At 39.3% G+C, this 24,018-nt stretch overlaps 1 protein-coding gene across 2 annotated transcripts in view; it reads right to left on the bottom strand.

The window, feature by feature from the left end:
* Window positions 1-24,018, bottom strand: part of UNC5C (unc-5 netrin receptor C) — a gene marked incomplete at both ends in the record, with an annotated part of 393,819 nt that overhangs the window by 24,542 nt on the left and 345,259 nt on the right. The window contains 5 exons of one of the 2 annotated variants that reach the window (XM_082837850.1): window positions 1,931-2,099; window positions 12,361-12,448; window positions 15,508-15,852; window positions 16,871-17,062; window positions 19,075-19,131. In XM_082837850.1, the coding sequence (XP_082693976.1) occupies window positions 1,931-2,099; window positions 12,361-12,448; window positions 15,508-15,852; window positions 16,871-17,062; window positions 19,075-19,131 (851 nt within the window). The remainder of the gene's footprint in view (window positions 1-1,930; window positions 2,100-12,360; window positions 12,449-15,507; window positions 15,853-16,870; window positions 17,063-19,074; window positions 19,132-24,018) is intronic. The other variant, XM_082837851.1, reaches the window with a different exon arrangement.

The following is a 24,018-nucleotide window of genomic DNA, read 5'->3' as shown; positions in this document are numbered from 1 at the left end:
TGTCTCAGTGGGCCTGGATCATGGTGAACAAATGGTTATTTGTCAAAAACATGAACAAATGTTTCATCATAAATTGAGTCCCTGGGGCTGGACAAAGCTATGAAAGGAGCCACCTCAGGTAGCTGTTTGTTAGTTAGGCCATGCAACATCACCCAAGCTAAAGTAAGGACTGTGTTTTAATAGCATCCACGAAATCATTTCTTCAGCTAAACCTGTACCCAAAGATAAAGCTTAAACTGAACTGGAAAGGAGAAAAAGGAGCTCAGCACTTCCACGTTTATTCCAGCCCCAAAAGGACACCTGCAGAGAAGCTGCCTTCTCCAGCACCGCGAGGGCAAGGCTCAAGTGTCATTTCCTGATGGCATGTTACAGAAAATCTCCTAGAAGAAATGGTGGAGAATAAAGATGCTCCATGTTCCTGTCACAAAGAGTGTTTTCATAAGGACTTCCTTCTTCTACTCTTCACATCTTTTTTTTTCTTTTCCTCTTATTATTGTTGTTATTACTCAAATCCAGAAATAGGGTATCAGGGTAATAGGCAGAGAATTGTGCAAATAATTTAGGATCCCTTGAGATAAAGACTTTGGGATGTTTTTGAGATACATCATTTAAACTTAAATGGAACTGAAGTTCGATCTGGTAAAGTCCACTCTTAACGTAATGTATAGCCCTAGACGGCAATCCAGGACCTCTGGCAATGAGTGACCCTTCACCTTCATGTGGTCAAGAGGAGAGCACATCCGTATAGAGGGGACACTCCAGGTAATCCCAGGTATGCCCTGCTATGCTTCTACCTCCACTACTACTTTTTCCTAAAATATTAGGGGTTTGAGTCTTCATGCATATTTTTTTTTCCTAAAAGAAAAATACTGAGGGACTTCCCTGGTGGTGCAGTGGTTAAGAATCCGCCTGCCAATGCAGGGGACATGGGTTCGAGCTCTGGTCCGGGAAGACCCCACATGCCACGGAGCAACTAAGCCCATGGGCCACAACTACTGAGCCTGAGCTCTAGAGCCCGCGAGCCACAACTACTAAAGCCCATGTTCTGCAACAAGAGAAGCCACAGCAATGAGAAGCTTGCGCACCGCAAACCAAGAGTAGCCCCCGCTCTCCGCAACTAGAGAAAGCCCGCACAAAGCAATGAAGACCCAATGCCGCCAAAATAAATAAATAAAAATAGAAAAATACTGTAAGTAATCACAAAATATATCCAACATGCATATTGGATAATTCTCTTTATAATGACTACACAAATCATTTTTTTTTAGGTATTAGGTATAAAATATTCATGGTAAATATAACACATCCTTTTGCGCTTAATTTCAGGTGCTAACTGCAGGGTTCTGATGTAAAGAACACGATCTGTTTAAGGCACTGTCCTTAAGAAGTTCTGATGGCAGCAGTTACAGACAGTCAAGTTGCCAAAGACGTTCTTCATTGTACTGGAGCTTAGGATGCACCCTTCCTGTTTTGCCAGGTTAAGTTCAGACCTATATTCCTGGGACCTGTTAGCAAGTAAGTGTCTAACATTTTCTGACCCAGGTGCAATGTTTCTCTACCTGAAAATTAAAATAATAAAATATATATATATATATATATATATATAGTTTCCCTTCCCAAGATAGTATGTATATGCAAATGGGACTTATGTAAGACTCTTAAGTACACCTTCCCTATGAGTTAGCTAATGCTTGACCATCTTTTTCTTTGTGCCTATCAGTCAGTAGATAAAATACTCAGGAACCAGTGTCTGTCTGTCTCCCCTTCTCCCCTCTTTTTCTTCCTCTCTCTGTTCCTCTCTCTTTCATTTTGAGTATAAGCTAAAATTCCACTCATGTGTTGCTTTAAAAATAAAAGCCTTCCCATAATTGCCCTTGCTTATCTGCATGGATTGCTCCTGGGTTCTATCTTTATCTCAACAGAAGCTCACCTCCCACTGTCCCTGCGCTGCCTGGTTCTTGAGCTGTATCTTCCAGTCCTCGGTATTGGGATCTGCGCAGTGATGCATAGTGAGGATGACAGGGCGGGTCAGCAGAGCTCCTGGAGGCCCACAGCTCACCACAGGGGTCAGGAGTGTCTGAGAGTCCTCCATGGGCGGCCTAGGAGGAGAGCAGAGATCTGCGTCATGCAAGTTCCATAGTATTTATGTACTACGTACTCACTGAGATTTCAGATCTAAAGTTGCACAAATAGCTTCTTCTTGGAGTTTTTTTTTTTTTTTTTTTTTTTGTCGGGGGCAGGGGGCAGTGGTGGGGTTGAGGCAGAATTAAATGGGAAGACATGCACTTTATACCAAGACTTTGATCTTGCAAGACTTGAGGTCTTTCTAATAATAGTGAATCTGCCTGCATATCTTTGATCCCTCCCTTCAGACACAGGTCTGCCTTTGCTAATTTCCTCTGAATTCATGTACTGATACTTTCAGGATGGAATGAGAAGGAACAGGGTCCTTATGAAGTTACATAAGCATCTTTTCTGATAATACTTGCCAGTCGTTTCACAGAGTTTTACATACTTCCGTGTTTTTAGGACCTAACTTGAAAAACACTTCAAAAAAATCACTTTAGAATAAGGACACCCTAGAGCTAAACTTCTTCCAAATGACTTTCAGGAATAATTCAGGCTAGTACAGCAGATTCATTTTTTTCAAACATGACCAAGAAAGAATGTAGAACTGTATTTCTATAGCAATTTAAAATGATGTTTCTCTACATGTATACTTCATACTCTGAGAATTTGGGTGGAACGAACTTCAAAGATCCAAATTCTTTATTTTTACATGTTTTTTTTTTTAAAAATTGCCTATTTTTTCCCCCAACAAGATTGTAACCAACAGCCAATGAATAAATTAACCCAAGCTGTCAGCTGATATGTGAGGAAGTAGCCCCGAAGCGTTGAGTGGATTGCCCCAAGTCTCACTAACTAACAAGCACTGGTGCTGGGACTACAACCAATGCCTTTGCAAAAACAATACAACTATGTTGTCAGAATAGTATGAGTTAAGAAATCCTGGACTCACAAAATTTTAGAGGAGGAAGGGCCCTCAGGGCCAACAAGCACAGAGCTTCTCTACAAGATGCTGACATGTGGTTAGTGCTTTAAACTCATCCAAAATTGCAGTCCACTACTACTGAGGGGTCAACTCATCTATTATCAACTCAATACTTAGAATGAATACAATCTGTCTTCCTGACACTTCTCTCCACATATCCTGACCGGCTTTCTCTCCACTTTGGCATGAAAGAGCCTCTCAAGCACTTAGAGATTATTACGGTATCTCTAAAACGTCATCTTCTTCCAGATGAAAGCGCCTCAATTTTTGCAATTTCAACTAGAAAAGCATGGTTTCTTGATCTCTCCCTATAATTCTATCTTTATTTTCATAGAGATGTCTGTCAGTGTTTCACTATCTTCCCTAGAGTGAGGCATCTTGAAATGAGGGTAAGACAGTCACCCCTTAGTATCCATGGAAGATTGGTTCCAAGGACCCCCCGGCAGACACCAAAATCCCTGGAGGTTCAAGTTCCCTATATAAAAGGGCACAGTATTATATAAAACGGCATATAACCATTATATAAAAATTATATAACCATTATAAAATTTTTATAACCATTTATAACCAAAAAATTATATAACCATGATACAAAATGGAATATGATCTATGCACATCCTCCCACATACTTTAAATCATCTCTAGATCACTTATGATACCTAATACGACGTAAATGCTATGTAAACAGTTGCCAGTGTGCTGCAAATTCAAGTTCTGGTTTTTGGACCTTCCTGGAAAAAAATTGTTTTTTCCAAATATTATTGATCCAAGGTTGGTTGAATCTGCAGATATAGAACTCACAGATACAGAAGGCTGACTGTTCTCAGGTATACAGTATAGGGGGACTACTGTTTTCTCTGCTTTGGGATATGTAGTTATATCAGTGCCTCACGAAATTGTTGCCTTAGATTATTCTCAATTATTTATAAGTATTATTTAGCAGAATTGAGTTAGATGGGAAGATAAGAGATAACATGGTTAAACATGTCCTTTATAAAAGGAGGCAATGAAGCCCCAAGAAGGTTAAGTAATTTGTTAAAGCTAACCACTATGTATTCCTAACATGAAAGGCTCTTAGTCTCTCTTTATAGGTCTGTGGTTGCAATGATGGCTTTTGAACCTATACAGAGAAATTTATATTTAGCCATCTAATTTTACTTTAATTGTTTTAGGAAAATTTTCAGGTCATCTATTTCTTAATGCTATGTCTCTCCTCCATATATTGGCTATCTCTTCTAGTCTTTTATCTTCCATAAATGTGATATGCCTGCCATTTATGTTCTCATTCCAATCACTGATAACACTGTAATACAAGAACAGGGCAAAGACAGAGACCTTTCCAAGGACACTACTTGAAACCTCTCTCTAGTCTGACGTCAATACTTTGAGTTTAGTACAGTCAAACACAAACCCATTAAAATGTACATTGTCCAGTCCATATCTTTCCATTTCATTCACATGGATATTACAAAGGTCATATCAAATTCCTTTACAATCGCCACAGTCACTTGAAATGGATTTTCCTCTAGTCTTTATCTATGGTTAATATAGAAATACCACATAATCTAGAAGTTAGCGTCTATCTATGGCTTACCCTCACTTAACACTCAATGAATGACAGAAGCTGTTATTATTTTTTTAATATTGTTGGAAAATTATTCTCTACGGATCTCTCATGTTTCTGCATGGTCTCGACTGTCTTTCAAGACAACTGTATAGCAATCTCCTTGGAAGATAAAGATAGTTCTTACCTCTGGAGCAAATGGCAGACATGTCTACCTCCCATTATAAAACGCTCAGGTTCCCTAAACTCAATGGTATATTCCTGGAATGGAACCACTGAGTGTGTAGATGTCCTCTGACTGTCTTTACATCACCCTTTCAGAACTTGGGAAACTGGCACAAAAATGGAAATACTTTAGATAGTGCTATTGCTGTGAGCAATAAAGTATCCTTTGTCTCTGACTCAGGAGTCTTGTGTCATTTATCAGCATCTACAAAACTGTGGCAGCCAACTTGGTAGGTCACAAGTAAGGTCAAATCTTAGAAATTCCTAAGTTCTTGGTGATTATTATCATCAGTTCTAAAAACTCAGTTAAAATTCGGCATATTTTCCCCTTAGTAAAACTTGGCTATCAGTGCTTCTTCTTTTATTCTAAAATTTCACTAGAATCTCCCAACCCGTGACTTTCTTTTCCTCCTATTCAGGAAAAGATTTTTTTAAATTATCTCTTTTTAGTCTTTTAATATCATCTCCATTCTCACTGAATAATAACATAGTTTTATTAAATCTAAAGTTATCAAAGTACTTGGAAATGTACTTATATTTGGAATTATAAGGTGAGTGGTAGCTTGAGAACTCACTACTATCCCCTTTTGGTTTTCATTTCCCCTTTACGCAATTTGTCCTCCTTTGTTCCAGTCTGAAATTCATTCTCTTAGAACATGAGTGAAGTCTTGCTTTCATTGTGCCACAGTTGATATTACACTATCTGCCTTAAACAGTAACTATACTCTTGTTTAATTCTACTTCTCCTACCGGGGCAAAAAAAGCAATGGCTGCATTTTCCTGAGCGCTACGCTTACCTTTTAGTTACAAGTGTATCTTGAGAACGAGCATTAAACTTTTAAAGAAAGAGAGTAAAGTGGAATCCATTTCAAGTGGTCCTTGCAATAGAGTTGGGGATTGGAAGCATCTGTCTCTCAGTCTGCTGTTAGCAGCGGGTGCTTGAGTCAGGAGGAGGAGGGATTCTTCTCATCACTGAGTTGGAACAGAAGGGAGAAGACTCCCTGCTGCGCTGGGGTGCCGTCAGACCTGCACTCCCCTGGCATGCAATACTGATGGGCACCATTCTTGGAGGAGGGATAGCAAGGGAAGGAAGGGGCAGTAGGTGTCAAAAGAATTTATTTACCCAGTGAGGTGCAAGAATGTAATGAATAGGGAACTGGTGATGTGGAATTCATAACAGGGAATGGAAAACAAAGAAGTAATAATGATAAGAATCTTTTTGGGTTTTCAAGGTGAAAGAAGTAGCACTGAAATTGGAAACATTTCCAAGCATATATGGAAGGAGCCACCTAGGGAAGGTTAAGATTTAACTATGTGAAACCAAAGGTCAGAGCATTTAAATCCACATTTCCTTTATTTACATAAAGGGAGGATATTAAAATACATAAAACAAAAATAGTATAAAATAAATATTAAAAAAATCTGTTTTATGTTTTTGCAGAGAAGGGCTTTACTTCATTATGTCTCATGTGTTTTCTAAGATATTTAAGCAAACATTCTGTAAATATTAATTGCAGATGATATGGAAATAAACTCAAAGCAAAAATTAGCTGCAGAAACAGCAATTAAGTAGAAATCCAGTAATGAACAATGATTAAAGTTTTAAAGGCTTTTCAAAGTCCAACAAGCATAATATCATGGTAAATGTCAGATGCGTTCTGAGGACTCTAGGACAAAGCCCTCGGAGAGGAGTTTTAGTTTCCTGTCAGATTTTCTTATCCTTTGCTGGCTGTTATCAGCGAGGACAACTCCTCCTACACATAAGTGCACAATTCCCAAAACTTTCATAAAAGCTATTGCATTTGCTGCCCAGGGCACGCCTGCTAAGGTAGTCAAGATAAGTGTTTATATTACCTTTTTTTTTTTTCCCCAAAAGAGGAAACTGAAAGCTAGAGAAATTAACACACTTGCCCAAAGCCACAAAGCTAGTCATAGGCAAAGCTAGGATCCAAAAACAAGTCAATTGGTTTCTTTCACACAGTGGTATATTCTGGGTTGCTTATCTAGATTTACGGCATTGAGAAATTTCTGTGATCTGTTTGCTACAGCAAGCTCAAAACTGCTTCCTGAAAAGAATCTTTCTCCATCTACCTCTGTGTAGAGACGAGATGCCTTCTATTAACACACATGTCTTTTGTCAGGTCCCTCAGGATGACAATCCCACCCTAGGCTCAGCTGCCTTTTAAAGCACAGTTTCATGTATAACCGGCAACTTGAAATACTTGCACTCTAGGTATCTGACAAGGAATATCTAACTCACTTGCTATCAAAAGATCAATTGAGCAAAAAAGAATATTTATGGAAGCCACTTTGAAGGGCGTGCCCCCATTTCCCCAGACAGACCAAAATGTGTCCCTGGATTAAGCCTGGACAGCTAAATACTGTGCCCTGGATTGAACTGCTGAATCCTTGTGGAATCATTTTACCGAATTTATCCCTGGGCTTTATATTATCTACTCACACTGAGGGACACTAACAGAAGTAGCCCTGTGTAGCTCACTGCTATTTTGATCTTTTGAATGTTGTTCACTGTATTAAAAAAAAATTTCTTTTTCTTTATGAGGAACCGAAGGAGAAATAATTGAGCTTCCTCCAGGCATATTTTCCCCTTTTGGACACATGGATCTTATAACCTACCATGTTTCCCTCTTGAAAGCTTTGAAATAGTAAATTCATGACCTACTAATAAGAAATATGCTGGGAATTCCACCAAATATTTTATATTCTAACTGCTCACCTGAATTTATCTTATCTTTCTAATCTTATTTTTTCTATTTTCTCATTTTTTAATCCACTTATTTAAAAACAATTTTCCTCCCATTGAAAAGAATCACCTTGAATCATTTCTTTAGAAGTAGGACTTCAATAAATAAACACTGTGGAGAACAGTGAGAGAGTAAGATTTAAATATACCTGGATTCCACACCCTTCTGCCCTCTACCTTCAGTCTTTTTATAGCTGTTACTTCAAACAAGAAATTCAGGACTCTACCTAAAAGGATAATATCACTGAGTTTCACTGAGAAATAATAAATGTCACCTACTATTATACAAAGTTCCAAACAACACATTAAAATAAATGAAAACTTTCTGCTATATGATTACATACAAAAGACATTTTGGCCCACTATCCAGCATTTTACTTTACTATTTATATTCAGTAAATATGACGATAGTCTTCATTGCCTCACCACTAACACCTTAAATGCTTCCTACTGGGATTTCATCCTTAAAAAAAAAATCCTTAAGGCAACCAATGTCCTAAAGTTGACGAATCCAATAATTTTTAAATTATCATTCTCCTTCTTTACAGTTTAATTTTAGTAATACCTCTGTCAATCACTCCTCCATCTTGAAACTCTTTTTACCTTTGATTTGTTCCTATTATGATTACAATCATTCAGTCGTTCATTCAAAAATATTCATTGAGAAGCAACTATGTATTAAGCACCTTGCTAGATGCCAACTCTATTTATCTGCCTTATCCTTTCACGCTCTATTTAGTTTTGCCCATCATACCCAAACCTTAAATAAGAATATTTCCCAAAGTTCTTTCCCCAGTCCTCTTCTTTCTGCCTCTGCACTTTTTCCCTGGAAGATCCACTCACTGGTGACTTCCCATTTGCGTCTCCAGCAAGAATCCTACGTCCCCTTTCGCGCACACCATGCACAGCTAAATCAGAATTTGTCCTTTCTCTCCTTGAACCAGTTGCTGCTTCTGACCCCTTCGTATTGCTCTCACAATTTTCGCAGTGCCCAGGGCTTGATTCCTAAATACATTCTTTGTGTTTTGCCACACTTCTAATCAGTTGTGAAACACTTTTTCTTCTGAAACATATTTTTCTTTCCATTCTCCAGACTCAGGCCCGGCTCCTTCCCTCCACCCCTCACACCTTGATTATTGCCATGGGCCAACCAGGGCCCCCAGCCTTTGAGGGGGGTCTTTCTGTTTCCTCTACCAATTCATCCTGCACACCATCACCACATCAATCTTTTAAAAGCACTGCTATTCCTGCAGCACTTGACTGCTCAAACACCTTCCATGGTTCCCCACAGTTTATATTTGGAATGTCTAAATTGATTTTTTGGCCTTTTGAGAAAACAGCTAGGCAAGTACAGAATACAGAGAAAGAAAAAAATTAACGTTCATAACTTCAATTCGTTTTTCAATAAGAAATGATGAAAGGCAAAATTTCAGTCTGAGTCAGATTCATTTTTTTAAACTGCTGCTGGAAACAAGGCAAAAATGGTCCATGTTAGTGCCGTTAATTGTGGGAACTTTATCCACGGGGGCGTGGTGGGGGGGAGGGGAGGCTTTGCAGCCTTTCCAGGGATGTGTAAAGCAGAAGAAGTAGAAATCACGAGCGCAGCCTCACAGCTCAGATCCCTTTTGGTCAGAGACAGCCTGTCCCGTTTCTGCAGCTCATTCAGGCTGCTCATCTGCCATCCCCTGCTTTCTTTTAGAGCATATTCCGTAATGATAAGGCCCCCTCTTGTCACATTCACTTGCCACATGCAATTAAGTTCACACCTCCCTTTAGACAGTTCACAACACCAGATGACTAGCTGGATACCATCCAGCTGGAAAAACACCCAGTTTGGGATGCAATAAAGGCCATCAGAGAGAGGGAAAATGGAGAAAAACAATCAAAATTTTCCTATAAACGCCTTGAAGTAACGTATCTCCTGTTGTCCCCACAGTGTCTTCTCTGAAAGAAGTTCTAAGAGCAGGTGAGGCTAGAAAGGGTCTTTGGTGAACAATAAAAAGAAGCTGTGTCCCGCAATGCTCTATAATAAGAAGGCAGAGGCTCTGTTTGTGTACTGGGTGCTGTGGAGGAGGGATGGCATGTCAGCAGAGGAGCTTTTCGTGGAGATAAGCTGGGTGTGAATTCTGCCTTCCCTCAGTGGCTAACTGTGAAACCTTGGCTCTGTGACAATTTCCCTGAGCCCTAGTCTTTTCACGTTCAAAGGTGGAGCTCATCATAACTTGCAGAGTTGTAGTGAGGAATAAATGAAATTAAAGTTTATTGTTTTGTTGACTTCCTAGACTTAAGAAAATGTTAATGCAGTTAAAAGTATATCGTGTGTGTAGATGTACATTGTAAATAGCACCAAAAAATTGAGGCAAAGCATATTCTTCCAGTATTCGAAAACTATCATCAGACTACCCAAAGAATTCACTCATGTCATTGACGAACAAGTGAAGTTCCAAGGTATATCTTTTTTGTTTCACTTTGGTCTTAAATGTAAAAGAAAATAACAATGAACATGCAGGTCAGAACTGTCTCTGTTCATCAATAACATAAATTCTTTGCTAAATCAGATAGTAATAAAGCATTTACTCATAGCCTGATTTTGTCAAATTGTGGCTGAATTATAACCATAAAAGAGTTTGGCAAAACTCAGTAAAAGCCTTCTGGGAGAATCAATTGACTATATGAAATTTATAATAAAAAGTATTGTATATTTTATCATCATTTGTCAAAAAAAAGTGTGCTGACTATATGGTAGCTATGTTTTGTATTATCACTATACCCTAAGACAACGTTCTTGTCATTGTGTTTTTATAAGAAAAACGTATCTAGTTCACAACAGAAAATTAGTGGAGAGGACTTTCTCATTTATTTGCGACAGTCGTCTTTTGTTTTTTCCTTGTTTCATGGTCTTCTGTGTGTATATTTTCTTTTGAGATCTTGAGGTTCCTCTAGCTTCATTTTTATCAACAGAACTTCTTTGATGCACACCAAATTTAATAGAGTAATTCCCTCTGCACCTAACTTCAGGTGGTAGGCATAGCAAGAGTGATTTATAGTTTCCTTTTCTTTAAAGTCAAAGGCAGAGGAAACTAAAAGCAGAAGTGTCTGGCTTTATCAATTTCCTGTTTTCTCCCTCCTTCATCCAAAGTCTAAAATTACCCTGGTCAGGGTGCGGACTAAACTGTGGGAAGAAAAATCGTATGAGGCACCTGAGTGCCCATGTCTTTCAGTTTCAGCATGCCCTGCAGCAGCCCCTTAAGGCTTGATCTTCTAAAGATAATGGTGATCAGATGAAAAATAAGAGACCACGAACACCTCACTACGTCTCAGCATAAAGCACAAGCCAGTACTCATTTCTGTTTAAACAAAACGTCCATGTTGGCAAAAGGCCTTGAGGGATGGATGTACTTAGTTTAGTGCTAACCTTGACTCCGGACAAAAGAAAGAAGTAAACAAAAATATAAAGGGATCTTGGAGTCTGCTAATCTTCATTTCTCCTGCTGCAAAAGAAGGGCACTCTGAGGGCCTGTGAATGTTACTTTGCATTGAGAATGGAAAAATGAATATTTGATGTGAGCAAATACAAGCCTCTTTGTGATTTTCTCTTGCTCAAATTTAAGGCACATGAATAATGCTCACGGAATTTTTATTATTTTCTTAGGCTAGTGTTTGTGTAGGTGAAAGTACACCACCTGAAGAAAACAATGTTCTGGCTCCTACAGATTATAAATACCAACATCTCCACCTGAGAGCATAATGGAAGAGCTTTTCAGCTACTGAGGAACGAGACTAAAAAGAGATGTTTTTCTGAGGATGACAGAGGGGAAGAGAAAAGGTATGATGCCTTACAGTGAAAACCTAGTTCTACATTTGTCACTCATGCTTTGCATTCAGAGCTCAGGGCAAAGGAACCAATGCCTTTCCCCTTAGGAAAAATAATGATAATTACATGTAAGGATCTTCATGTCAACGTCATCTCTTATTTTAAGATCTCAGTGCACTTTAGAAGCATTCATCAGTCAGGCCTATAAAGCACTGTTTAACACACACACTTTATGTGAGAACTCATCAAGAAAGACCAGAAACAATTTGTTAGAAGCCAAACTGAAAACTGAATTTAGGACTTTGAAACTCCCCTTGCTATTTTTACTTAAAGTAACTTCATCTTTACGATTATGACACATTCAAAATAGCCCTTAGATTCAATCTAGTTTTAATCAACCCTAGATCCATTTAGAAATATAGATTTTATACGTGCTAAACATAAGAAGGAGAGGTCGATAACACTTAAAAGCTAGAAGACAGTCCCAAAAAGAAGAATCTACAGGTGAGAATAAAGTGCTAGGCTGAGGTGGGGATGGCAAATCAGGGATTAAGGGGTTGTCTAATTCTCTGTGGCCTTTAACCCTATAATGGCAACAGGATGGATTCCTGAACCAGGCCACGTGAAGCTGATGTCTCTTTGCATCTCTTGCACAATCTATGGATCACATTTCTGGCCTTTTTTTTTCAGTTAACATGGCCACATTTCCACTTGGGAAAAGATCTCTGGCCTTCTGCCCATATTTAAGATCTGCAAAAGTGTCCGGAGCTTCAAAGATAAAGAGAAGTAAAAACTGACCTTTTACAGGTCTCGGTGAAAAAGGACATGCCAGAAGCAGGGCAATAAGGACCAAAATATGTTGGGTTTATTCTTTCTCATGTACAATTCTCCTCCAAGTCAGACATTGATAAAGTCAAGTGCACCAGAAAAAGCATATTTACCTCATATTTTCCTTCCTGTGTACAGTCACATACATTTCGTAGACTCTCCCTTGGGGAATGGCCCCAGCGGGAACCAGCATGCTTACTCCTGAATAGCAAAAGAGAAAAGCAGTCACATAAGACCTAGGAATCAAAAGGGAACTTCCCAGAATGCCTCTGAAGCAAGTGAAAAGGAATGAGGAGATTCTGTGGCCACACAGCCATAATCCTGCTGCTTTTTCTCTAAAGACATGTAAATATTCATACCTGCCCTGCTTTCCTTCCTTATTGGCCTTATTTGTTACCACAGCTCCCTCTGAACTGTTACGGAATTACTTCAAGGAATGATATAATGTTTAAACTCCTGTTTTATTTAAGGAATAGACAGATGGTTTCACTGTTGTTTTCCTTGTAAAAGGAGGGGAAAACCAACAACTGCTCTTAAAATCTCAAACAGCTGTAATGATGTATCGTTTCTAATTAAAAAAAAAATCCCCACAAGATTCAAAGTTAGGGAGATGCTAACCTCAACTGTATCAAAAAATGTTTATTTCTGAAGTATCTGGTTAGCATCAGTGTTTTCCTGCAACAGAATAATAACTGGTGAAGAACTGCTTTCATCATACATAACTCTAGAGAGTGAACACAACTGCTAGTTTTAGTCACAGCGGGTCAAGCAAGTTTTTACTTAGTTGCTAACTGGTGCATTTTGTAGGACTATTAGATTGAGCTCTGTTCTAAGTTAACTGTGCTGATAGCAGTGGTTTGCAACTTGAGCTTGCAGCAAAATCACCTGCAGGTTTTGCTAAAGCCCAGATTACTGGATCCTATGCCCAGAGTTTCTATTCAGGTCTGGGGAAACTGTAGTTCTAACAAATCGCCAGGTGATGGCAATGATGGTGGTCTGTAGACCACACTGTAGGAACCATGGGCTTGCACTGCTGCGGTGTCATCAGAGAGTAATTCACGGTGGGCAGCAACTTGAAGATACTTAGCTCCATGATTTTATTCTAATAAATGCAGTTAATTTCAACTCAATAAAACTTTACAGACATGATTGTGAGGACAGTATTTTGCATGCTGTGAATGCCAAGAAGTAAAAGACAGCATTCTTGTTTTTGAGTAGCTTATTTAATTAGCAAGGCAATGGAATACGCCATATGAGCACAAGACAATAAGGAACCTGCCCAACCACGCTGGAAAGTCTCAAGAGTAAAGGACAGAGAGTTAAAGAGGTATAGTTATTCAAAGCCTTTGTATATCGGTTGAAAGTGTTGAGGCATGGCCTTCTTGAGAAGGAAAGTAACATGAGCCTTGTGGTGTTGTGGGAAGTGGAATGTCACGCTCGTGTCAGGATGGTTTGGTGAGGCACAGAGTGGAAGCAGGAAGACCACACGTGAGGCACCCAAGCCTCAGTATTTTTATTTTTTCCAATGGGAACAATGAAATGTACCTTTATGTTTGTTACGGGGATGAAACAGACTATGGATGTAAAGTAACAAGAATAACACCTGACACATTATTAGGTAACTACCGTTACTGTATTAAATAAAATAATGCATGCAGATCACCGATGCCCAGAACATATTTAAAACATGCTAGCTCCCTCCTTTCCACTTAAGAAGCCTTTATAATAATTCATATGTGAAAAAGTGACAGAGGTAGAAGTGCAAAGGAGAGGTAGAATCCAGTGGATATCATGAAAAAATAAGACTGTCTTGGGAATAATATATGTTTAAACAATGAAAGAACAATAGAGTATATTTTGATCTATTCATTTGGTAGACTATTAAAAATATATTTAAAATCATGATTTTAAAAAGCATGCAATAGCATGAGAGTGAGAAAAACCTGAATAAAAGCACTTTATGTAATGTGTGATCTCAGCTATGTAAAATATATTTTAAAAAAGGAAAAATGGGGGCTTCCCTGATGGTGCAGTGGTTGAGAGTCCGCCTGCCGATGCAGGGGGCACGAGTTTGTGCCCCGGTCCGGGAGGATCCTACATGCCGTGGAGCGGCTGGGCCCGTGAGCCATGGCCACTGAGCCTGTGCGTCCGGAGCCTGTGCTCCGCAACGGGAGAGGCCACAGCGGTGAGAGGCCCGCGTACCGCAAAAAAAAAAAAAAAAGGAAAACTGATATTCTATTAAATATTTCAATTTATTAAAATATACTTCTAAAGATATAGGGTGAAAAATTGCCAAGGTGCTGAAATGGGGGACTGAATTAGAGGAAGAGTCAAAGACAAGTTCATATTTAGACGTGAAGACCAACTGGCTCTGTATATTACTTGGCTCTATGACTGTTTACAAATTATATTCTCTTCTTATGCTACATATAAACCTTAGTTCAATCAAATTGTTTCTTTTTACTGTGTTCACAAAATAATCTGTCTGATCCAAAAGAGCTACTGTCCATTTACAGAGGAATCCATTAAACCCTCTCATAACTGATAGTTCCCAGCCCATTGCAACTACTGATTAATGACTACCAAACTTTAATGAAACGTTACGAGTCACTAACTTCAGTTCACTATTTAAGAGCGTTATGGGGCTTTATGCTCTAGAAACAGATAACTAAACAAACTGAAAGCTGAGTAATACTACAAAAAGACACGTGACGAAGCTGTGATTCTCGGTAGATATATCAGAGGTTGGAGTGAGTACCTTATAAATACCTTGAACCTGAAGACTGTGTAATAAAGAGTTAACAAATGAAGATCTGATGTCTGTTATCATGTCCTCTGATCATCTAAACATTCGTATTCTGAAGTACTGCTTCCTGTAGGAAATTGGAACTGAACCAACTGATATGTTTGCTAATTAATTTGTCCTTTTAAAGTGTGATGACAACAGTGAGGGCTTCTGGCTTAATGTTGCCTTCTGAAGCGCTATTAAAAAGAAGGTCAATGACAGTTCTAAATTATGCCTCAGCAGAAAGCTGTGAGTGTAATATTTCTAGAGGAAGTGTTTTCAGAGTTGGTTGGAGAAAGATAAACGGTTTTGCTGATTTCGACTGAGGTAATGTTTGGTTTACACTGAAAGTAGATTTGGGTTAGACAGGATACATTTAACTTTTCAGGCCTCATGAAAACAAATAATAAAGATTTTGGCACAAGAATAAGTTTTCAAGCTCTGTCTCTGCAATGTAAAGACCTTTAAGAATTACCTGAATTGGGAATGATAAGGTGACCGCCGAGGGAGTTGAAGGTGCCAAACGCAGTGCAGGATGGGTCCGTCTGCCTTGCTAGACTCTGATTCTTCAGGTTGAGGGCCTCATTCTCCAACAAGGATTGGGTCATCTGAGGGGACAGCTTTGATGCAAACTCAGAGAGGTCATCTTGGGGTGTGACAGCCCCTGAGGTATTGTACACTTTGATTTTCAGGTTAGGCAGTGGATCCAGAATCGGAGAGTTGGTCATTGGGATTTTGTCCGAAACATCATGCAAGGCATAAACGGGTCCTCTGTACATGGCTGCAGCTGACGTGAGGTCTGGGGGTACTGCCAGGAGATCTGAGTCAGAAGGAGAAGGAACGTCCATTTGCATTCTTCATTCAGGCAACCTACACTAGCCAGACACCCCCCAACACTTTCTGAGCCAAGAGCAAAGCAAGTCAACAAATATTAGCACTGGATAGACTCTAAAATTCTGCTGAGAACAGCACAATTAGATAACTAGGATCTGTTTTATTATTGGCTACAAATAAACAGACAAGTTCATTCTGTATTTCGCCTTGAAGTCTACTTATTGTGTCTATGGTACTTAGTTATTTCAACAAATTGGATTCGTGATCCTCACTAGCTGACTAGGTAACAGTTTCTCCTGTCTATACTGGATTTGGGTTCATCTGTAGACCACTGTATTCATAGCAATACAAGATGTCTTATCAAAAGGAAAAAAAAGGAAACTCAAGAAATCAATCAACCAATCTGTGTACTCTTCAAATAAAAGTTTAAAAGTATGACAGAGAGGGCTTCCCTGATGGCACAGTGGTTAAGAATCCACCTGCCAATGCAGGGAACACAGGTTCAAGCCCTGGGCCGGGAAGATTCCACATGCCGCAAAGCAACCAAGCCCGTGTGCCACAACTACTGAGCCTGCGCTTTAGAGCTCATGAGCCACAACTACTGAAGCCCGCGCGCCTAGATTCTGTGCTCCGCAACAAGAGAAGCCACTGCAACGAGAAGCCCGCGCACCGCAACAAAGAGTAGCCCCCGCTCGTCACAACTAGAGAAAGCCTGCGTGCAGCAACGAAGACCCAACGCGGCCAAAATTAAAATAAATAAATATATTAAAAAAAAAAAGTATGACAGAGCAACCTGTTAGAGAAGGAAAAAAAAAAAGATCTGTGCACCTTGTCAACTCTAATTTGTTATAATCAACAAAACAGACGAAAATCTCTGTCTTCATGGAGTTTACATTCCAGCTGATGTAACTGCATTCCAACCTGGTGATTTCACTGATTTTGAAGACACACAGGGAGGCTGCTTACATGCATAAGTCCAAGTGGGAAGTGCAACGTCAACTGACCTTGCCTTGCTGCCTTGATGTTCACAGGCTGAAAGCCTCCATTGAGTGCAGAAGAGTCAATAATATCAGACTCAAAGTCACGATGATTCTTCCGATACACAAAGAGGGCCACAACTACAGAAATGGCCAGGCACACTATCACAGCTATCACAATGCCAACATACAGAGCAACATCATCTGAATCAGGAGCAGCTAAAGGGGAGAAGGAAACATTGAATTAAATGGTTAGAGAAATTGCCCACAGTACATACAGGTATTGCTATCATTTTTTTAGACATTTATTGCCTTTTTTATAGGTTAATTTCAAAGCTATATAAAACTGTGGTCTTTCAGTAGAAAATTATCTCTGATTTCTTTCTTTTTCTTTCTCACTCTGCATCTATCCACTCACTAATCTATCTTAAACTGGGCAACATAACAGACCATTTATTACAAGGCGTAAAAAGAAACTGGAGCTAAAACCCTCTCAACCCACAGGAAAAAAAAAAGTTTATTACTAATTTCAGGTGGAAAAGTTTGGAAGGCAGCTTTGAATTCTCTTATAGTTCTTTATAAACATAAACACTCTATTAGAAACGTCTGGCATGTTCTGAATCTGTATATTTATTGAACCAGAATATTTTTCTAAGTATCATTCCAAGTCACAAATTACTTTCCACAGCACTCTTCTCACTTTCCCCTAAATCAATGAAGGGGTGGGTGGGAACAGTGGGACTAAGCAAAGCAAACATTGGAAGCAAACATGTTGGGTTTGAAAGGTGGGCTTTCAGAAGACCCAGATCTGGGGAGCAGAGGTTAATGCTGATAACTCCAGGCTTTTGCTACAGATTCAGTATTACCTCTGAGAACCCTGAGCTTCTCACGGTTACTTGTCAGAGATTTACATTTGAGCTACTCATTACTGGAATAAAATACAGCTCTATGGTGTACCCAGTAAGATAAAGGCCTGGTTCAGCGATCAGAAAGGTCAGCCTACTCCCCAAAAAGGCAATTAAGCATTTGATTAACATGGTGTGAGGTCAGCTGGGAGGTCTATCTCTGGGTAAGGCAAGAAGAAAAATCCTGTAAATGTTGCATGTTGCCTTAGTGGCATCAGAACATGCTCTGATCCAACGGCAAATGGTGATAAAAGCTGATCATTTAAAGACAACAAACCGATAAAATGAAACCTTTCCTGAATCCCTCAGACATCTTTGAGTCTCTATCTTTAGTCTTCCGTGACCCACAAAAACTGTCAGCAAAATTAACCAAAGCTGGTCCCGTCACTGTGAAAGGCGATTAAACTGGTACTTCAGATGGTCAGGAACAACCTTTTTATGCTCAATTTTCTACATGTGCATTTTGCAGGAAGGGAATTTTCAGGTTTGTAGGTCCCATGGCTTCCTAGAAGTCACGGAACCACTACTCTCTCCTAAGACTCACAGCCACGTGGTTTATGTGGTGAAATGACTCTTCATTTTGATTGCCACCGGCCCACGTGATCACCCACACGCTCATGTCATGTATCTTCAACACACTAACAGTAAAAGAGAATTCCCTACGGGAAATCGTTCCATCTCTTTTAGGATTTTGCGTTTAAATGTACTGTATGTAAAAGAATCCCTTCTTTTTAAACAACTGTCTTTCCCAAAGTTTCTATAATACCTGCTCAAGCATCAATCACGTCAATATTGACGGATCTTTTCAGGAAACCAGTGACATACCAAGCCCTCCTGGTTGTGTGGGCACTACTTTCAAAGTGCGGACTTCACTTTGCTGCTGGGTTTTATTTGAGGCCCTACAGCAGCATTCTGAACTCTGGTCAGAAAGTGTATCTAAATCCTTAATGTTTTACTTTACCAGGCTGTAATTACTTATTCAATATTCGTGATTTCTAAATCAACAGATCTGCATTTTCTCAGCCCTTTTCTTTTGAGCGTTTGAACCCTGCCCTTTATTTAGATCCACGTATTTCATGATATGGTTTGTCAGCTACTGGGACTTAAGCTTTGAATGGGAGACTGATAGATTTTAAAGCTGGCAGAGGCTTGAAATGACCCTTTCTTCTTTTCAGCAGTGAAAATCTAATTTGTTTTTCATGTTAGAATATATTAGGCGCCTATTTCCTGTGTGCACATCTGTGATCCAAAGAAAGGTAAACTTGAACTGGGGGCAATAACGTTAAACGATTATTCAGCAACATAAAAACCAAACATCAAACTTACAAGAAAATCCATATTCATTCTGGGTTCTCTGCTCAGTTGAAATAGGATAAATGAAACCTTGAAAAGAAACAAAAAAATGAAACAAAAATGGGAACAAAATCAAATGAATGAGGGAAACAAAATGAGAAGCATGAAAAATGGTTTAATTAAAATAAAAGGAGAAGAAACCTGGTTCCTTTAAAATTCTGGTTCAGAATTATGATTTTGCATCTCCTGTCTGCTCTGGAGTCTCCCTAAGAATTAATAAGTAGGCAGATTGAATTTCAGAGCCCAAACGGGTCTCGAGTCACTAACTTTGGAGTGCTTAAAGTCCCTCTTTTATTGAGCATAAACTCTAATGGATCTAATTTATTTCAGACATCAAGGGTCATTAGCATAAGGAAAATCTTTTTTCCTTATCCCTGCCATATGCCTTAATTCCCAGGACGTATTCAGTAAGGGTCTAAACAGTTTTTTCCTCTTTTATTTAATCATAACAGCTTGCTCTCGCTCTAATAGAACTAAAGAAGGCCTGTCGTCATTGGTCAAAGGTTAAATATCCATTTACAGAGCTGAGTAAGACCACCTCTCCTCCTTCCCTCTCAAATCTACCTTTTGGATTTTCAGTTGTTTCTTGTCCCTCCATTTAATAGGAATCCAATAGGTTTTGCCCAGGGACTGAGCAGTTTGTCAATGCAATGGAAACTGGATGCTTTTTACTTGAAATCATTCAAAAATCAATAAGGCCTAGAGGTTATAAGGCTGTTTATTTTAGGGCTTCAGAGGAATAGTGTAAACTGGGCAAAATAAAAATCTCATCCCAACAGTAAATGCAGAAATAACACTAGCAGTTTCATTCTTCTTTCTTTTTAGTGTATTCCAAGGAGGAAACTGAGGATGATGGTGGTGGTGATGATGATGACTGATGATAATAACAATAAATAACAGTAATAATGTGAAGTAGAAGATTGGGAGAAAACATTTTTAAAATGTGGAACATAAACTTTTTGAAATGAAAATCTGTGGAAAAATGTAAAGTATCACATAGCTGGCACCCAGGGTTTCCTACTATTTAACATTCTGTAACATATGAATTAATCAAATGACACAGCACCATTTGGATTAATGGAATGAAGAGGAATAAAAGCCAGGTGAATTAAACTTTCCGAGTAATACTCAAGGGCAAAAAATGTAGAGAAACTGCAAGAATCACAATTAATTGGTTCAAAATTAAAGGCCTCTAATGCTTTAACACTAAAGGTAACTCTAAATCGTGCCTTATGTAGATCTTCCGTAATTTGCTGAACACGCAGTTCTCACAAGCTATTTACCCATTTGGGGGAACTAATTCGGGAGAAACATGCAGTGCTACCTTAATGAAAGAGAGGTTTGCTGTAGCACAGACAGGTTTGCTCTCAATTAATTTTTAATGATTTATTTTAGAGCAATGATTGCAACCTCCTACTCAGTTTTATAAATATTATATTCCTTGTTCCGGTTGTCTGAGTCCATGTATTAGGTTTGATTTTCATTTTTAAACACTTCTGTCTGGGAATAACCTTTATTCCATTTGTATTCTGTGAACTCAATAAAAGGACATCTGGGACATACACAGGCACAAGAAAAAAGGTTATTTTTGAAACCCAAAGACTTAAGACAATATAATTTCACTGCTAGTACAGGGGACCAGATAAGTGATGTCATTGTTGTAGGGGTGATTTTAAGTGGAAGGATGTCAAAAGATTTTTCTTCTTTTGTTTTCTTTTGCACGTGAGAGGGCCCAGAAACAAGCGTCAGATAGGGTATTTGGGGATGGTCTGATGTTCACCATGAAAATTTTGATAAGAATCAGGGTGGGCCTGCTGGAGTAAGCAGAAGAGCTGTATCTTGTAAAGGCAGAAGCCGATCTCCAGAGAGATAGGTCTGAAATTTCACGCTGTGAAGCAGTTCTCGGTTCTCCTTGGCTTTCATCTCTACTTCCCAACATAATCCCGGCTCTTGACAGGCAGATCAAGGAATAATAAAAAGGAAATTTATAATCTCTACTTTCCCATGTTTCTGTAGATCTGGACCACTCAATAAATACTTTTGTGCCTTGTGGTAATTTATCTGAGACTTCTATTTCCACGCACAGAACTGGAATCTATTCATTCGTTCATTCATTCATTCACCTAACAAATACTCTTGAACCCTATTACTATATGCTGGGTTCTATTTTAGGCATAGGGGCACAATGACACACAAGATGGGAAAAGTCACTGCTTTCATTCTTGTTTAACAGAAAATAAACAAGTAAACAAAATTATCAAGGTCATTTCAAATGCCAAAAAAGTCCTCTTGGAAAATAAAAAAAAAATGTAATGTGATTGGAGATTAAAAAATGACCAACTTAGGGAATCAGGGAAGAATTTTCTGTTGAAATGAAATTTAAACTGAAGCTTGCACAAGGAGAAAGAATCAGCCAAGTAAAGATCTGGAGGGAACAGTGTTCCATGAAGAGGGACAGTGGATGCAAAATTCCTGACATAAAAACGAAGCAGGGCTTCCCTGGTGGCGCCGTGGTAGAGAGTCTGCCTGCCGATGCAAGGGACACAGGTTCGTGCCCCGGTCCAGGAGGAGCCCACATGCCGCAGAGCGGCTGGGCCCGTGAGCCATGGCCGCTGAGCCTGTGCTCCGCAACGGGAGAGGCCACAACAGTGAGAGGCCCGCGTACCGCAAATAAATAAATAAATAAAACGAAGCAGTCGGATGGTAGTGAGTGAAAGGAAAGAGGGAAGGGGTAGGCTCAGAGTGGGTAGCAGCCAGATCTTGTAGGCCTGGTGGTCCACCAGGAGGAGTTTCAATTTTATTCTAACTGAAATGCAAATCCTGTCATCAGACGTAATGCTGAAAAGATCACTTTGGGCAGCGAAGTGACAGGATTTTATGGATGGTTTCTACAAAACTTGGCCTGGGAGATGTCTATCAATAGGTGTATCAATATATTTAATGAAGTGTTTGCATGTGAGGTTCCTCTAAAATTTAAAAAAAAAAAAGTCTATTAGTTATTTCTCACGGCTAATAGTGACCAATCTAGCCACACTGTTATTTTCCTACATGGGAAAATTTAAAACAGACGAGTATTAAGTACACTCACCAATGTGGTTCAACATCCCAATTTACTCTGTTAAAGAAACACTGATAAAGAGTTTTGGAAGGCAACTCTAAAACTTTTTCCATCCTTTTCAAAACCCTTCTGCAACTACACAACTAAAACATCCCTTAGGAAGCTGGGTATCAGAATAGAAGGGGATTACTGTTCTGTCCCCCAAATGAGGGGAATATAGAATCACTTTCTAGAGTTTGTTTTTATACTTCCCCACCTGATCCGTCTTTCACGGAACAACAGGGAACAATTTCTTCAGTTAATGAGGTGATCCTGTTGAGAGCAGTCCTAGCAATAATGAAAAATTGCATCTCTGGCAGAACACAGTGCAAAATAATTGTTTTTAGTGTCACTATCAACAGCCTGGTTCATAAGTTAGGGATTTCAGTTAACTTTCCCACTACTTGAAAGGCAGGTCAATTGAAAAAGCACCTCAGCTATTGGCCAAGGCAGTGAAACTGAGTTTTTCAATCTCATGGACTTCAGTTTGAATCCTAGCCCTGTCAGTTCCTTAACTATGAGAGCTTGGTCAAACTAAATACTTCATTTCTCTAAGCATCAGTTTTCTAATCTGTGTAAGGGATTATAAATATGCACTTCCATATAGTTGTGGAAAGGATAAATGAGATTTATAAAGTGCTGGTACATTGAAAGCAGTAAGTGACAACCATATCAATATCATTATGATGCACATTATAAGTACACTGAGACGATGGCTCTTAAGAGCAGTAGAGTTGACACAGCCTATTATTCAATAAAATCAGTAGGATATTTGTTTGAATTTCAGGATTCCTAGTTATGACAGAGACAAGGAGCCCAGTTTTTCTGAAAAGCCACAAGAAAATGGCTTTCTTTTAAGTACTGTCTACTCTTTCAGCCTCTCCTTTTAAAGAGGTTTATTCCTGGCCTTTGTGGCGTCTGGCAAAGATACAAGGGCATGTTTCAGAAGCAAATTTCCAAGGCCAGAGAGCAACTTGATACTAAAATGACTTCTCAGCCAGAGGTGGTGCCACTTCTAAATGGGGTGTTTGGAAATAGGGCAGAAGAGGTGCTTTTGCTTCTCATAATGATTAGGGGGTTGTTTGAGGCATTTGGTGCGTGAGGGCCAAGGGTACTAAATGTCCTGCAATGGGAGGAACAGTCTTGCCATGGAAGAATCGTCTGGAACAAAATGTACCTCCATTGATACCAACTTTCCAAAATCACCTCCCATGGACTGACAGAAGGAGCACAGAACAATAGTGGGTTGTTCTTAAATAGTTGGTGAAATGCTTCTTATGCTAAGCCACGTCATAATTGCTCAAAACATCTGTTTAAGAGATTATCCAGTTCAACTTTTATTCAGACGAGGAGAATCAGTCCCCAAAACGGGAAGTGATATTTTCAAGTTAAGGAAAGTGCTGAGACTCAAAGTTGGTTTCCATCCTCCTGTGAGTAAAGCTGACAGTGCAGGTTTTGCACTGTCCAGCTCTGGGAGGCCCTGTTCACGGCTGTGTCCACCGTGGATCTGGATTGTTAATGTAACAATGTTGCGGCTGACGGTAGTTAAATGACTTGAGGAGGGAATGACTTTCCTAATTTTCACCAAGTCATCCTTTAGACTAGAGATGGGGTTTGCCCATATTTTTCAGCTGATGTTCAACTGTTATAAAAGATGAGAGCCCATCCCAAGCATCTTAAAAAGGAAAGTGAGCCTTCCTTGGTTTTATACAGCAGCAAGTAATATCAAGTTATCCTTAAGTACATGGTTCTTAATTGTGCAATGTCTGAATATAGCCTGTTTGGTGGGTCTATATTTGGGAAATCTCAGGAACACCGCC

This window comes from Leucopleurus acutus (genome assembly GCF_964270905.1).
Source record: "Leucopleurus acutus genome assembly, chromosome: 4".
In the NCBI taxonomy this organism is placed as follows: Eukaryota; Metazoa; Chordata; class Mammalia; order Artiodactyla; family Delphinidae; genus Leucopleurus; species Leucopleurus acutus.
This window is presented reverse-complemented; position numbering and strand designations above follow the sequence as displayed.